The sequence below is a fragment of the Macaca mulatta genome, chromosome 12 (genome assembly GCF_049350105.2).
Source record: "Macaca mulatta isolate MMU2019108-1 chromosome 12, T2T-MMU8v2.0, whole genome shotgun sequence".
NCBI classification, from domain to species: domain Eukaryota; kingdom Metazoa; phylum Chordata; class Mammalia; order Primates; family Cercopithecidae; genus Macaca; species Macaca mulatta.
In genome coordinates, this window is record NC_133417.1 from 138,074,856 (window position 1) to 138,089,958 (window position 15,103).

At 38.5% G+C, this 15,103-nt stretch overlaps 1 protein-coding gene across 8 annotated transcripts in view; it reads left to right on the forward strand.

Annotated features, from left to right (window-relative positions):
* The window catches only part of GIGYF2 (GRB10 interacting GYF protein 2), a 167,070-nt gene that overhangs the window by 117,083 nt on the left and 34,884 nt on the right, over positions 1-15,103 (forward strand). For all 8 annotated transcript variants that reach the window (XM_077957914.1, XM_077957915.1, XM_015111358.3 and 5 more), the window contains 6 exons: positions 1,241-1,332; positions 2,764-2,871; positions 3,940-4,040; positions 7,146-7,246; positions 8,383-8,544; positions 11,300-11,458. In XM_077957914.1, the coding sequence (XP_077814040.1) occupies positions 1,241-1,332; positions 2,764-2,871; positions 3,940-4,040; positions 7,146-7,246; positions 8,383-8,544; positions 11,300-11,458 (723 nt within the window). The remainder of the gene's footprint in view (positions 1-1,240; positions 1,333-2,763; positions 2,872-3,939; positions 4,041-7,145; positions 7,247-8,382; positions 8,545-11,299; positions 11,459-15,103) is intronic.

Genomic DNA, 15,103 nt, shown 5'->3' on the forward strand with positions numbered 1-15,103 from the left:
GTCATATTATTTCACATATAAGCTAAAAAAATTAGTTTTATTTTACTGCAACTTATTTTTTCTAACTCATGATGTATTAATAGCAACAGAAACACTTCATTTTGGGGGAGTTATAGTTATCAAAGTGTGTGTGTGTGTGTGTGTGTATATATATATATATATATATATTTTTTTTTTTTGGTTTTTGAGATGGAGTCTTGCTCTATCACCCAGGCTAGAGTGCAGTGGCACAGTCTAGGCTCACTGCAACCTCCACCTCCCAGGTTCAAGTGATTCTCCTGCCTCAGCCTCCTGAGTAGCTAAGACTATAGGTGTGTGCCATCACACCCAGCTAATTTTTGTATTTTTAGTGAAGACAGGGTTTCATCATGTTGGCCAGACTGGTCTCAAACCCCTGACCTCGTGATCCACCTGCCTTGGCCTCCCAAAGTGCTGGGATTACAGGTGTGAGCCACTGCGCTTGACCTCTTTTTATATTCTTTTTTTTTTTTTTTTTGAGACGGAGTCTCACGCTGTTGCCCAGGCTGGAGTGCAGTGGCGCGATCTCGGCTTACTGCAAGCTCCGCCTCCCGGGTTCCCGCCATTCTGCCTCAGCCTCCTGAGTAGCTGGGACTACAGGCGCCCGCCACCGCGCCCGGCTAATTTTTTTTGTATTTTTAGTAGAGACGGGGTTTCACTGTGGTCTCGATCTCCTGACCTTGTGATCCGCCCGCCTCGGCCTCCCAAAGTGCTGGGATTACAGGCTTGAGCCACCGCGCCCGGCCTCTTTTTATATTCTTAACATCTTTAAGATAGATACTGGCTCCCTGCATTCCTTATATACCATTATAAAATTATATAGCATTTCCTTTGACCTTTAGATACTTTTACATTTTTCTGTATTTTATCAAGTTTATCTAATTTCTGCATTATCTAATTATACAGTCTTTCAGTTACAGTAATAACTCTGGAGTACAGTTGAACATTCAGCTTTAAGGGCAGGAATGGAGAATGGCAGCTGAAATAAGGACCCTTTGTCACTTCAGGGAATCTTTTATAATATTTACACCACTGTTTCCACTAGAAGGCGCTGTTTAGTTTTTAAAGATGTCTGAGTTTTTACTCAAGTGTTTGGGTAAAAGGGTAGAGTGGGAGGTAAAGATCTTAGATTTATTTTGATTTCAGATACCTGTACTAAGTGGCTTTTAGGTTCTTTGCAGTTTATTTAATGGTATTTATTTCCTCACCACTTTATTCCTAGGGAGAACTGGACCAGGAACGACTGACCAGGCAGCAAGAACTCACAGCCTTATACCAGATGCAGCACCTGCAGTACCAGCAGTTTTTAATACAGTAAGAAGAGTTATGCAGTAGGATGTACTGCAGCATGAAAACAGACTTTAAATAGAATCTGCTCTCAAGTCTCACCTTTTACAGCAGAGAGAACTAATGGCTTATATGGCACTTCAGTTGGCCAGCTAGTGGCATCTTACTGCCATACATTCTAATTTTAGTCTTGTCATTTATTTGTTTGTTTATTTATTTATTTATTAGAACCTCACTCTGTCATCCAGGCTGAGTACAGTGACATGATCTCGGCTCACTGCAACCTCCACCTCCCTGGTTCAAGTGATTCATGTGCCTCAGCCTCCTGAGTAGCTGGGACTAACAGGCATGTGCCACCACGCCCAGCCTATTTTTGTATTTTTAGTAGAGATAGGGTTTCACTGTGTTGGCAAGGCTGGCCTCGAACTCCCACCCTCAAGTGATCTGCCTGCCTCGCCTCCCAAAGTGCTGGGATTACAGGTGTGAGCCATCACTCCTGGCTTATCTTACTTTTAAATACCAGAAGTTTAGAAGATGACACATAACTTTAATTTTGTAAGCTCTTTAGTTTCTAAGTGCCTCCTGAGTGGCTCAGCTTTGAATGCCACAGAGGAAAAAAAACATATATATATATATAAAAATATAAGCGAGAGGGTGGGAAAGAAGTTAAGGTTAATTCTTTTAGGAGTGGTGTGGAATGACAGCAAAGTCAGTCAGGTTTTGTTGTATCCCTTTTGTAGAAGAAATGAGACTTGCAGTTATGTGGTGCAGAGGTTGGCAAAGTCTGACCTTTGGGCTAAATCTGGCCTGCTCTGTATTTTTATAAGCAAAGTGTTACGGAAACAGACACCTTTTGGTTTGTGGGATGTGTATTGCTGCTTTTGCCTTACGATGGTAGAATTGAGTAGTTGCAACAGACAGTATATGACCTGCAGCAATGAAACTACTCTCTGGCCCATTACAAAAGTTTAACCCTGATCTAGTGAAGAAAAATTACCTAAATTTTTCCAAGGTGAAGACTATCAATGTATGAATTTTTATAGAAGTGTTACATTTTTTACAAAGGGTGCATCGTATGGAAAAAGCTACTAATTTGAATCTTTTGTTTTTCATTTGATTTCTGATAAAAGGTTATCTTTGGAGTTTACCAGTTTTTGACATTTGTGATTTTTAAAATATTTTCTCTGAATAGACCACTTTGCACTGAATTGTGAATTTTTTTGCTATCCTCTTTCACCTGGAAACATGCCATCTATGAGTTCAGTTCTTTCTAGAATGAAGCATTTCTATATGTCTGTTATAATGAAGAATTATAAAATATATTTGATAGCTATTTCTAATAATGTTTCCAGGGGCCGGGGGGGGGGGGGCGCTTTGAATGGAACTTTGTCTTTCAACATCTCAGCCATGTGAAATAAATGTGGATTGACAGATTATACCTTTTTTTACTTTTTGAAGACAACAATATGCACAGGTTTTGGCCCAACAGCAGAAAGCAGCCCTGTCTTCCCAGCAGCAACAGCAGTTGGCACTTCTTCTTCAGCAGTTTCAGGCCCTGAAGATGAGGTTGGTGGTCATTCCATTATGTGTCATATTGGGTGCATGTGTTGTGAAAGAAAGAGAAGAAAGGAGAAATTCTGGTATAGTGTGTGATTTCTGGGACTGGAACACTCCCAACACATAGCTGCATGTTGTATGTAAAAACAATACATTTTTAAAAAAATATTTCAGGTAGAGATAAGCGTTTATTTGGTATTTTACTCATAGAGATAAATTTTGATTAATCAAAAGACCTAAGAGTAATGGGCACACTTGAGAAACAGTGTCATCTTATGGAACCTGCAACAGAAAAACTGTAGCCTAGGATTTTAATTTCACTTTTACCCATAGTATCTCAAAGTATTAGCCACACCACACAAGGTTTTAATTTTCTAGAACTCAAAAGCCATTAAGGTAGGTCTAAGGAAAAGGAAATTATGCTAGAAGTCTAGAAGAAATTTCTGCTGTTTCAGATTATCATTCAGAGTAATATTTCTCCTGAACAAGTATCAGTCACTGCTCTTAAAAATCTTATTGTCTCATTCAGCCAAAACTGTTTGTATTTCTTTTGAGCCTTAACACATCCTGTGAGGTAGGCAGTTTACGTGGTAGGAGCTCCATTTTATGGATGGGCAAACTGGGACTCTGAGAGGTTGGTTATAGGACTTGATTAATATAACACACAGGAAACTCAGGCTAAAATGCAGACCTTTTATCTTAAAGTGCATTGAGTTTTTCATTATAATATGCTGTCTCTGTGACTTCTATTGAGATGATTTGGTTTTTTTTTTTTAAGATATGGATATACAGTATCTTTAAGGTATACATATCTTTAAGATATGAATATACAGTAGGTATATCCATCATTTAGAAGTCAGTATTACCATAGAGGATTCCAGAAGTGTGATCATTGTGCCCTTCTCTTTGTTCCACTCTAAATTGCTTTGGTGTAGTGTTAGGTTTTAGTAAAAGAGTGAAGGCGTTTTCTAGCCAGATAACCTGGAGAACCTACATATAATCTAGAAATTCTTCCTCTTTTTTTTTTTTTTTTTGCAAATGATAAGAACAAGTTAATTTTTTATTTCCCTTTTGCAGAATATCTGATCAGAACATCATTCCCTCAGTAACTAGGTCTGTGTCGGTGCCAGATACTGGCTCTATCTGGGAGCTTCAGCCAACAGCTTCACAGCCTACAGGTAAAAACTTAGATTAACCTTTAGTACCACTCTGAGGATTTAGATATTATTAATAATTTTACAATTCAATTCTTAAAACATATATTAGGTTTCTGAATCCATTTGTATTTGATGTTAACAAAAAGGTTCATTTTTTACTAGATCCAGGCAATATTGAAGGTGTTACTGAAAATATACTTTTAAGGATTTGTTTGAATTTATTTAGTGGATTTTTTTTTTTTTTTTTTTTTTTTTTTTTTTTTTGAGTCAGCGTCTCTTTTATGTTGCTGTGATCAGTGTGGAAAAATCGTTTAAATTATTTTCGATCTTTTTAGCCAGATGGGGGAAAAAAGCGTACCTAAAAAGGTAAGTAGTGGTAATCTATTCTCTTGAGTTAGAAATTAACACAAGCTAGGCATGGTGGTGTGTGCCTGTAGTGCTAGCTACTCAGGAGGCTGAGGTGGAGGATTGCTTGAGCCCAGGAGTTCCAGGCTGCAGTGAGCTATGATCATGCCAAGCCTTTTTAGCCTTGGCAACGGAACAAGGCTCTGTCTCTAAGAAAGTTTAAAAAAAAAAAAAAAAAAGAATTGATGTTAACAAACACTCTAGGTACCCAGAAATTTTGGGAAAAGAAAAACCTGCTATGAATTGAGCACCTTTTCTCACTTTTATCTTTTTACATCGAATTAGAAAATTTGGGGTTGAGATTTTTTTAAGTCTTGGTATTGGTGGAGGACCACTGTTTTTCTTTCTTTTTTTTTTCCTGAGACAGACTCTTGCACTGTCGCCCAGGCTGGAGTGCAGTGATGCGTTCTCAGCTTACTGCAACCTCCACTTCCTGGGTTCAAGCAATTCTCCTGCCTCAGCCTCCTAAGTAGCTGGGATTACTTACAGGTGTACGCTATCACCCCTGACTAATTTTTGTATTTTTAGTAGAGACAGGATTTCACCTTTGTGGCCAGTCTGGTTTCAAAGTGACCTCAAATGATCCGCCCACCTTGGCCTCCCAAAGTGCTGGGATTACAGATGTGAGCCACTGCGCCCAGCCGAGCACCTCTGTTTCTTATGGTCTGAATACCTGCAGAGATGGATAGTTTGATCCATGGGTAGTCCTTTCAAGAGATTATAGTTGGTGTTGAAGATCCTCAAGAATTATAGGCCTTGGTGGAGTTTTTCTAGAGCTGTTGAGCCATTCAGGTCATGGTTCTGTTGTTAACATTGACCCTGCAGATTTTTGCAGAAGGATGATTGTCTTCCCTTATCAACTTTCCTTGCTGTTTGTACCTTATTTTTTCTTGGTAGCCATTTATAGTTAGGATGTTAAGAATAGAGGTTGAGCACCCATCCCTAATCCAAAAGTCCACAATCCAAAATGCTTCAAAATCTAAAACTTTTTGAGCATTGACATGATTTCACAAGTGGAATTTTTTTTTTTTTAGACAGTATTGCTGTGTTGCCGAGGCTGGCATGTAGTGGCGCAATCTCGGCTCACTGCAACCTCTGCCTCCTGGGTTCAAGAGGTTCCCTTGCCTCAGCCTCCCGAGTAGCTGGGATTACAGGCACCTACCACCACGCTTGGCTAATTTTTGTAGTTTTAGTAGAGATGGGGTTTCACCACATTGGCCAGGCTGATCTCAAATTCCTGGCCTCAAGTGATCTGCCCGCCTCGGCCTCCCAAACTACTAGGATTACAAGCATGAGACATGGTGCCCAGTCCACGATTGGACAATTTTACACATAAATACTTAACACAAACATTTTTTTCATGCCCCAAATTATTTAAAAATGTTGCATTAAACTACCTTCAGGCTGACTGGGCACAGTGGCTCACGCCTGCAATCCCAGCACTTTGGGAGGCCGAGACAGGTGGATTACGAGGTCAGAAGTTCAAGACCAGCCTGGCCAAGATGGTGAAACCCCGTCTCTACTAAAAATAAAAAAAAATTAGCCAGGCATGGTGGTGGGCGCCTATAATCCCAGCTACTCTGGAGGCTGAGGCAGGAGAATCGCTTGAACCCTGGCGGAGGTTGCAGTGAGCCGAGATCGCACCACTGCACTCCAGCTGGGGTGACAGAGTGTGACTCCATCTCAAAAAAAAAAAAAAAAAAGTACCTTCAGGCTGTGTCTACAAAGTGTATATGAAAGATTAATGAATTTTTTGTTGGATCTCATCTCAGAGATAGCTCATTATGTATATGCAAATATTTCAAAATCTGAAAAAATCCAAAATTTGAAATGCTTCTGATCCCAAGCATTTTAGGTAATGGATACTCAACCTGTATTCTGCAGTGTTTTGGAAACTTTTAAGTACTGTATTAAACTATTTCTCTCTTTGGATTTATATGCAGTCAAGGTCCTTTAAAAGTAGTCCATTGGTTTCATACAGACAGTATTTGATAGTGTATAATTAGACTATGGTAGGAATGTGGAAGACAGAGAATGCTGAAAAATGGTGCTAGCAAACTTCAAGCCATTATCTGTTTACTTCCAAATGTGATCTTGCAGTCCCCTTCAGGTTAGCAGGACCAGGTCTCACTTGTAAGACTTGCTTGGCCTTTCCAGAGGTCTCCACAGCTCCAGCTGTAATGCTTACTTTCACTCTCTCTTTATTGAGGTGAAATTCACTTAACACAAAATTAACCATTTTAAAGTGAACACTTGAGTGGCATTCACAATATTGTGCAACCACCTACTTCTCTCTAGTTGGTGTGCAGTAAGAGGCTATATGGTTACTGGAAATCTATGTGGAGTCTTAATACATTGGGATTTAAATCCTGGCATGGCCACATGCTTGCCATGTGCCCTTGGGAGTGTTAGAAACTACTTCTGACCCTTAGTTTGTTCATCTGTAAAAATGAGGGTATGAATAGAAACCTTATAGAGCTTTTGTAAGGATGCAGTTAATTCCCTAATAAATGCCTGGTACTTCCCTTCATTCTAGATATGTTGAAGGATATTCATAGAAACTAGAGTCCATTGGCAGTTCAGTCTACTCAGAGGCAAAACAGATGTGTTTGGTGGAGCTCATTTAGGCACAGGGAAGCAGCTTTTTTCATGATTCCTATGGATATGTCACCATGTGTGTAAGCTCTGTCATCCCTCGTTCTTTCTTTTGTTGTCTTACAGTTTGGGAAGGCGGTAGTGTATGGGATCTTCCTCTGGACACCACGACACCAGGCCCTGCCCTGGAACAGCTTCAGCAGCTAGAGAAGGCCAAAGCTGCAAAGGTCTGAAACTCATTCTTCTACAACAGTGCATTGTCATCTGGCTACAGGACATGAACATTGCTGTTTATTCATCTCTCTAGCTAGCTTTAGTTTTTACTTTTTACTTTCAGTTTACTGCTGCTTAGCTGTTGTAAGTACATTCATGTTGTATCTTTACTGTGCTCTCTTCTCCCCCCAAAAAAAAAACCTCAAAACAGAATTTAAATTAATATGTTTGGTTTGATTAGTTGGCACATTGTTGATTATAGACACATACATATTTTAGTTACGTTATTCATGGTATGAACATTTGTTATAAGTAACAAGAATGTGAGAAAATATCCACTACATTATTTATGAGGCTCGTGATATGTGGCTTGAGTTCTCCCATTGAATCTTTATAGTGGTATTTGTTTATATTTCTTAGTATCCACAGATGTAGCAGACAAAAAGCCCAACATCAACATTAGATTGTGTGTTCCATTCACATTTTTTGGGGGAACTAAATCTTGAATTTTGGTTTTAGTACTTGACAGAATAGAATGTCTACATCAATACCTAGTGTCATTGTAATGATTTCTAGGTTCTCATGTATGCAAGAGAGTGTTGTTGCTGTTTTATTCTTAATGCATTCTTATCCTCTGAGGTTGTGACAGCCCCATTAGAGTGCCCAGAATGTGGAAAGGTTCATGCAACATTGCTGTTAAAACATTACAGCCACACTGTTAAATGTTCAATCAGAAAATGATTTGTAGGGATGAGTAAAGAAGTACCATCCAAGAGCATTCTAATGTTACTCTCTTGTGTGGTAAAATGGTAATGTGGAGTGTGGAGGCAAGTACAGGTGGGAGGAAAGTGCGTTCAATTGAGACAATCATAAAATTCTTCTAATTACTGTGATGTGTCACAGCTTAGAGTTGTTATAGGGTGTTCATGTTGTAGCATATGTCAGAATTTCCTTCCTTTTAAAGGTTGAATAATATTAATATTCCATTGTATGTATATAACATATTTTGTTTATCTATTGATCTTTTGGATCACCTGGTTGCAGTACAGTACAAGCAGCTGATTGAATGAGCGAATATTACTGGTCAGTGCTTTTGGAGTGTTCCTGTGCTTGGTTTCAAGTTTCTAAGAACACTCTTGTGTAATCACAGCTAGAGCAAGAAAGAAGAGAGGCAGAAATGCGGGCGAAACGGGAAGAGGAAGAGCGAAAGAGGCAAGAAGAACTCCGAAGACAACAGGAGGAAATTCTTCGGCGACAGCAGGAAGAAGAAAGGAAAAGGCGAGAGGAAGAAGAACTTGCCCGAAGGAAACAGGTATATGTCTGGGGACTCTGATCATAGGATTAGTGCTTGATGAGGGCTTTCAGGCTGCCTTCTTTCATCATTTCACAGATACTCCTGAAGGCCATAGGATTGGGGTTAGAACCTTAGAATACTCACTCACCTTTGGAAAGAATCTCTGTTTTCCACCAACCCACTGTAGGGATATTCTTCAGTCCTAGTAAACCACTGGAATTGATTTGCTTTGCATATTTCCTAGGGTTTTATAAACCAGTTAGATTTCAGAAGTTCTGTCCTTCTGTCTAAAAACAATGAGAAAGTAACTTTGATGTGCAGCATTAAATGTCAAAATTTAAAAGTTACATGGGCTTTAAAAAAATTGTGCTAACATATACATAACATTTACCATTTTAAGTGTACTTTCAGTGGTGTCAAGTATATTCATTCATATTGCTGTGCAACCCTCACAAACATGTCTGTAGAACTTCTCCAGTTTTGCAAACTACATACCCATTAAACAAGGAGCCCCACTCCCTCCATCTCATAGCTCCTAGTAACCACTATTCTTCTTTCTGTGTCTGTGAATTTAAGCTAAATCAATTTCTTATGTAAGTAGAATTATACAATATTTGTCCTTTTGTGTTGGGCTTATTTCACTTAAGGTTTATTCATGTTGCAGCGTGTATCAGAATTTCCTTCCTTCTAAAGGTTGAATAATATTCCGTTGTGTGTTTATCCATTCCTCTGTTGATGGACATTTAGATGACTTCCACGTTTTAGCTATTGTGAATAATGCTGCTGTGAACATGGGTGTATAGATATCTGTTTGAGTCCTTGCTTTCAACACTTTTGCATATATACCTAGAAGTGGAATTGCTGGATCATATGGTCATTCTCTTTTGAATTTTTTTAAGAACTGCCATATTGTTTCCCACAGCTGCTGCACCACTTTATATTCCTACTGGCAATGCACAGCAATTCCACTGTCTCCACATTCTCACCAACACTTGTTATTTTATTTTATTTTTTTGGTTTTGCTTTGTTTCTTTTTGATAATAACTTTTTAAAATGGGTATGAAGTGGTATTTCATTGTGGTTTTGATTTACATTTCTCTAATGATTAGTGTTGTTGGGCATCTTTTCACATGCTTATTGACCATTCAAATGTACTTTAAAAAAGTATCTTTGACTAAGACCTCTACCTTCTCTTTATTCTTTCCCTTAATGAACCTCTTCTCTCTATTTTAGTGTTTCTAAATAGGGAGCAAGAAAACCTCTACACATATATTTGCTTTACAACGTTTTCCCTGTATAACTGAGCAAAAACCAGAAAGATAAGACACGTTTTATTTTTCCCCTAGAAAGCAGGTTTTCATTTGAAGAAATTTAGACAGAAATCACCCAGCAATAATTTTTGAATGTAATGATTTTTGTATATGGTGTGAGATGAGGGTCTGATTTCATTCTTCTGCCTGTGGATATCCAGTTTTCCCACCACCGTTTGTTAAAGAGACTGTCCTTTCCCCCATTGTGTGTTTGTGGCATCTATGTTAAAAATCAATTGAGTATAAGTGTGTGGATTTATTTCTGGGCTTTGTATTCTCTTTTTGGTTTCTTCTTTTTATTTTTTTGGAGACAGAGTCTCACTCCGTCACCCAGGTTGGAGGTATATATTATTTGTACTTACGTTTTATAACCCTCCTTTTGACATGAATTATGTCATATTTCCATGTCAAATGTGTATCTAAAAATCTACATCATCATATTTGCTAGCTGTATTAAATTTCATTTTATAAGTAAATTATAATAAGTTAACCAGTTCCCTATTGTTGGACATGAGGGTTGTTTCTAGTTCTTCACTGTTAGATAAGTGTTTGAATGAAAGTCCTTGTAGCTAAGTCTTTGCTTAAGGATTTATAACTAGTGAGACATAACACTTTTAATGTTTTTTGGTTTTTTTTTTTTTGGTCGGGAATTCACCATTCATGTGCTTGGCTCATTTTTCCATTGGGGTTTTCCTAGACTTCGCTTGAAAGGATCCACTCTCTTAACAGCCCCACAGTCTAGCCTTTACCACTTGTTTCCTACTTTTTGGCCCCAAGAGGTGCTCTGTGAAAAACAAAAAAGATCCATGCTGAGATGAAATGAGAACTACTGTTAATTCTTAGCGTCACACTATACCGCAGCATATAGAGGCTCTAAGGAGTATTGCAGTAAAGAAGTATGTTTAATTCTGTGTTGCTCAGTTTTCCATAAATGGTCTCAACAATGGGACCTCTTTCTGTGTAATACTTAATAGTATTGGTGGAACTTTTGATCTTCAGAACATGTTCTGCCACATGGCTTTACTCAGTACTTCTGACTGGGAGAATTTATCTTACACCAAAATTTTTGGTGGCCATGTTGATTTGCCCACTCTATGCCTTAAGTTCCCAGTTGATTAAAAAAAATAGGGATTAAAAATACCAAAGGAGAAACCAAAGCTTTAATTCTAATGTAGCTCTTTATAGGGTTAATCAGTAAATGATGTGGCTAATACAGAAACCAGGATAGACTTCGCAGTTTATTGTAATTTAACTACTAATATTTTAAATTCAATTTTCTTTTTATTGTAATGTGTCCAGTTCCCCAATTTACATGTATACTTTTTACTCTAGATCATGATTACTTTTATGTTTACTGTTTAACAGAGTCTTAGCAGCACATAGCCTATTACTTTCCAAATATGACATAATAAATTGAATGATAGACCTGAGTCCCTCCCCCACCCTCCATCTTTTTTCCTTAGGAAGAGGCTCTGCGTCGCCAGCGGGAGCAAGAAATTGCATTAAGGCGACAGCGAGAAGAGGAAGAAAGACAGCAGCAAGAAGAAGCTCTTAGAAGACTGGAAGAGAGGAGAAGAGAAGAGGAAGAAAGGCGGAAGCAGGAAGAATTGTTACGCAAACAGGTGACCAGATGGTTTTCTCTTCTAATTGTTCCTTTGAAGCTGGGAATTAGTGATTTAGAAAATACTAGGACATTAAGATAGCCTATCTAAAATTTTTTCAGGTTGCTGAAAATTACCAAAAGAAACCTAACTGGCTCTTACTACTTCTGTCTAAATTTCTTCAAATGAAAACCTGTTTTCTAGAGGAAAAATAAAATTTGTCTTATCTTTCTGGTTTTTGCTAAACTATATAGTTGAAATGTTGTAAAATACATGGTTTTTTTTAAAGCAAGTTTCAGACTGAAGCAGAATAGTAGTACAACAAATTCCCATAAATCACCCAGCAATAATTTCTTTTTCTTTTTCTTTTTTTTTTCTTCCTGACACAAGTCTCACTTTGTGGCCCAGGCTGGAGTGCAGTGGCGTGATCTCGGCTCACTGCAAGCTCTACCTCTTGGGTTCATGCCGTTCTCCTGCTTCAGCCTCCCGAGTAGCTGGGACTACAGGTGCCCACCACCTCTCCCGGCTAATTTTTTGTATTTTTAGTAGAGACGGGGTTTCACCTTGTTAGCCAGGATTATCTCAATCTCCTGACCTCGTGATCTGCCCGCCTCAGCCTCCCAAAGTGCTGAGATTACAGGCGTGAGCCAATGCGCCCGGCCATCACCCAGCAATAATTTCTAACGTAATGATTTTCATGTATGGTATGAGATGAGGCTCTGATTTCATTCTTCTGCCTATGAATATCTAGTTTTCCCACCACCATTTATTAAAGAGACTGTTCTTTCCCCATTGTGTGTTTTTGGCATCTATGTCAGTGAGCATAAATGTGTAGATTTATTTCTGGGCTTTATATTCTCTTATTGCCTTTTTTTTTTTTTTTTTTTTTTTGGAGATCAAGAGCCTCACTCTGCTGCCCAGGCTGGAGTGCAGTGGCGCCATCTCGGCTCACTGCAACCTCCACCTCCCCAGCTCAAGCGATTCTCATGTCTAAGCCTCCCAAGTACCTGGGACTACAGGCAAGCATCACCACGTCCGGCTAATTTTTTTGTATTTTTAGTAGAGGCGGGGTTTTGCCTTGTTGGCCGGTCTGGTCTCAACTCCTGGCCTCAGATGATCTGCCTGCCTCGGCCTCCCAAATGCTGGGATTACAGGTGTGTCTTTTTGCTTTCTTGACAGTGTTCTTTGAAACATGTAAATTTTTCACTTTAATAATGTCCAATTTATCTTTTTTATTTTATTTTATTTTTTATTTACTTACTTACTTTCTTATTTTAAGACACAGTCTCACTCTGTTGCCTAGGCTGGAGCGCAGTGGTGCGATCTTGGCTCACTGTAGCCTCTGCCTCCCAGGTTCAGGCAGTTCTGCCTCAGCCTCCCGAGTAGCTGGGACTACAGGCATGTGCTGCCGCGCTCGGCTAATTTTTGTATTTTTGATAGAGATGGGGTTTCGCCATGTTGGCCGGGCTGGTCTTGACCTCCTAACCTCAGGTGATCTCTCACCTTGGCCTCCTAAAGTGTTGGGGTACAGACATGAGCCACCGCGCCTGGCCAATAATGTCCAATTTATCTATTTTTTTCTTACAAGTTGTATACTTTTAGCCCTTACTTTTAGGTTTGGATTCCTTATATTCTCAGTACATGTTCTTTGTTAGATAAATGTTGTGCATACTTTCCTCCAGGCTATAGCATGTCTATTTATTTTCCTAGGGGATCTTTTGATAAGTACAGATTTTTAATTTTGATGAAATCCTATTACATTTGTCTTTTATTAGTGTTTTTTTGTTTCTATATAAGAACTATTTGCCAGCCTACAGATTATTAAAATATCTCCTGTATTTTTTTAAAGCTTTATAGTTTTGGTTTTACAAATAGTTAGAATTGTTTTTTCTGTATGATATGAGGTATGAGTTGTTCCAGTGCCTGTTTTTGCAAAGTCTTTACTTTTTCTATTGAATTTTTGGTGCTTTTGTCAAAGTCAATTGTATAAAATTTTTTTTTTTTTTTTACTGGACTCTTCCCTTTTGTTCCACTGATAAGTTTGCCTGTCCTTAAACGAGTATGCACTATTTGATTACTACTGTAGCTTTATAGTAACTACAAGTAAGTCAAATATGTCTTCGAGCTTTGCCTTTTTATTGAAGACTGCTAAGATCTTTTCCCTTCCTATTAAAATTTAAAATTATCTTCTTAATTTCTGTATAAGTAAAAGCCTACTGTGATTATGATTTGGATTGTGTGGAATCTAAATTGAAGAGAATTCACATTTTAAGATATACTGAGTCTTCCAGGCAATGAACATGGTATATCTTTCCATTTATTTATGTTTTCCTTGTTTTTTTCTCAGTGCCATTTTGTTTTCATTATACAGGTTATGTACATCTTTTAAAAATTGAGTTTTTTCTTTTTTGCTATTATAAATGGAATTTTAAAAGTTTATTTTCCCGCAGGTCAGGTGCGGTGGCTCATGCCTGTAATCCCAGCACTTTGGGAGGCCAAGGCAGGCGGATCACGAGGTCAGAAGTTCGAGACCAGCCTGGCCAACAGGGTGAAACCCTGTGTCTACTAAAAATACAAAAATTAGCTGGGCGTGGTATCGCGCTCCTATAATCCCAGTTACTTGGGTTGCTGAGACAGGAGAATTGCTTGAACCTGGGAGGCAGAGGTTGCAGTGAGCTGAGATGGCATCCCTGCATTCCAGCCTGGGCGACAGGGCAAGACTCCGTCTCAGCGGGGGAACTGTTTATTTTCCAGTTCTATATGGAAATGGAATTGATTGGTTTTCATATATAGATCTTATATTCTGACACTTTGTGAAACTCAACTTACTACCTCTAATAGTACTTTTGTTGATTCCTCAGGATTTTCTATGGAATCTTATTGATAAATGGGAGCAGTTTTAATTCTTCCTTTCCAACCTTGGATAGAAGTGGTTAAAATGGATAATAGCCTTATTTCCAGTATTAGGGAGAAAATGTCCAGTATTTCACCATTAAATATGTTGATCGTTTTTCATAGGTATCCATTATCCAACTGAAGAAGTTTCTTTCCACTCCTAGCTTACTGAAAGGTTTTTCAATGAATAGATATTGAGGTTGTAAAATGCTTTATCTGCGTTGATTGATAATCATTTACTTTTTTCATTCTGCTCATATAGTGAATTATTAATAATTAATATTAATAACAGTTATTAGTAACTATTGATAACTGAGTTTTGAAGGTTAAGCCAACTTTGTGTTCCTGGATTACCACCCTACTTGATACATATGTTAACCTAATTTGGTACTGTTTTGTTAAGAATATTTACATCTATGTTCATGAGGGAGAGAGAAGTCTATAATTTCCTTTCTCTTTTTCCTTTCTTTTCTTGGCTCACTACAGCCTCGACCTCCCATGCTCAATCAAGCCTCCCACCTCAGCTGCCTTAGTAGCTTGGGCCACAGGCGCATGCCACCACACCTGGCTAATTTTTTTATTTTTCGTGGAGATATGGTTTCTTGCCGTGTTGCCCAGGCTGGTCTTGAATTCCTGGACTCAAGCAGTTTTCTTGTCTTGGCCTTCTAAAGTGGTAGGATTAGAGGAGTGAGCCACCACACCTGACCTATAATTTTCTTGTAATGCTTTTGTCCCCTTTTGGTGTTAGGTTTATACTGGCCTCTTAAATTA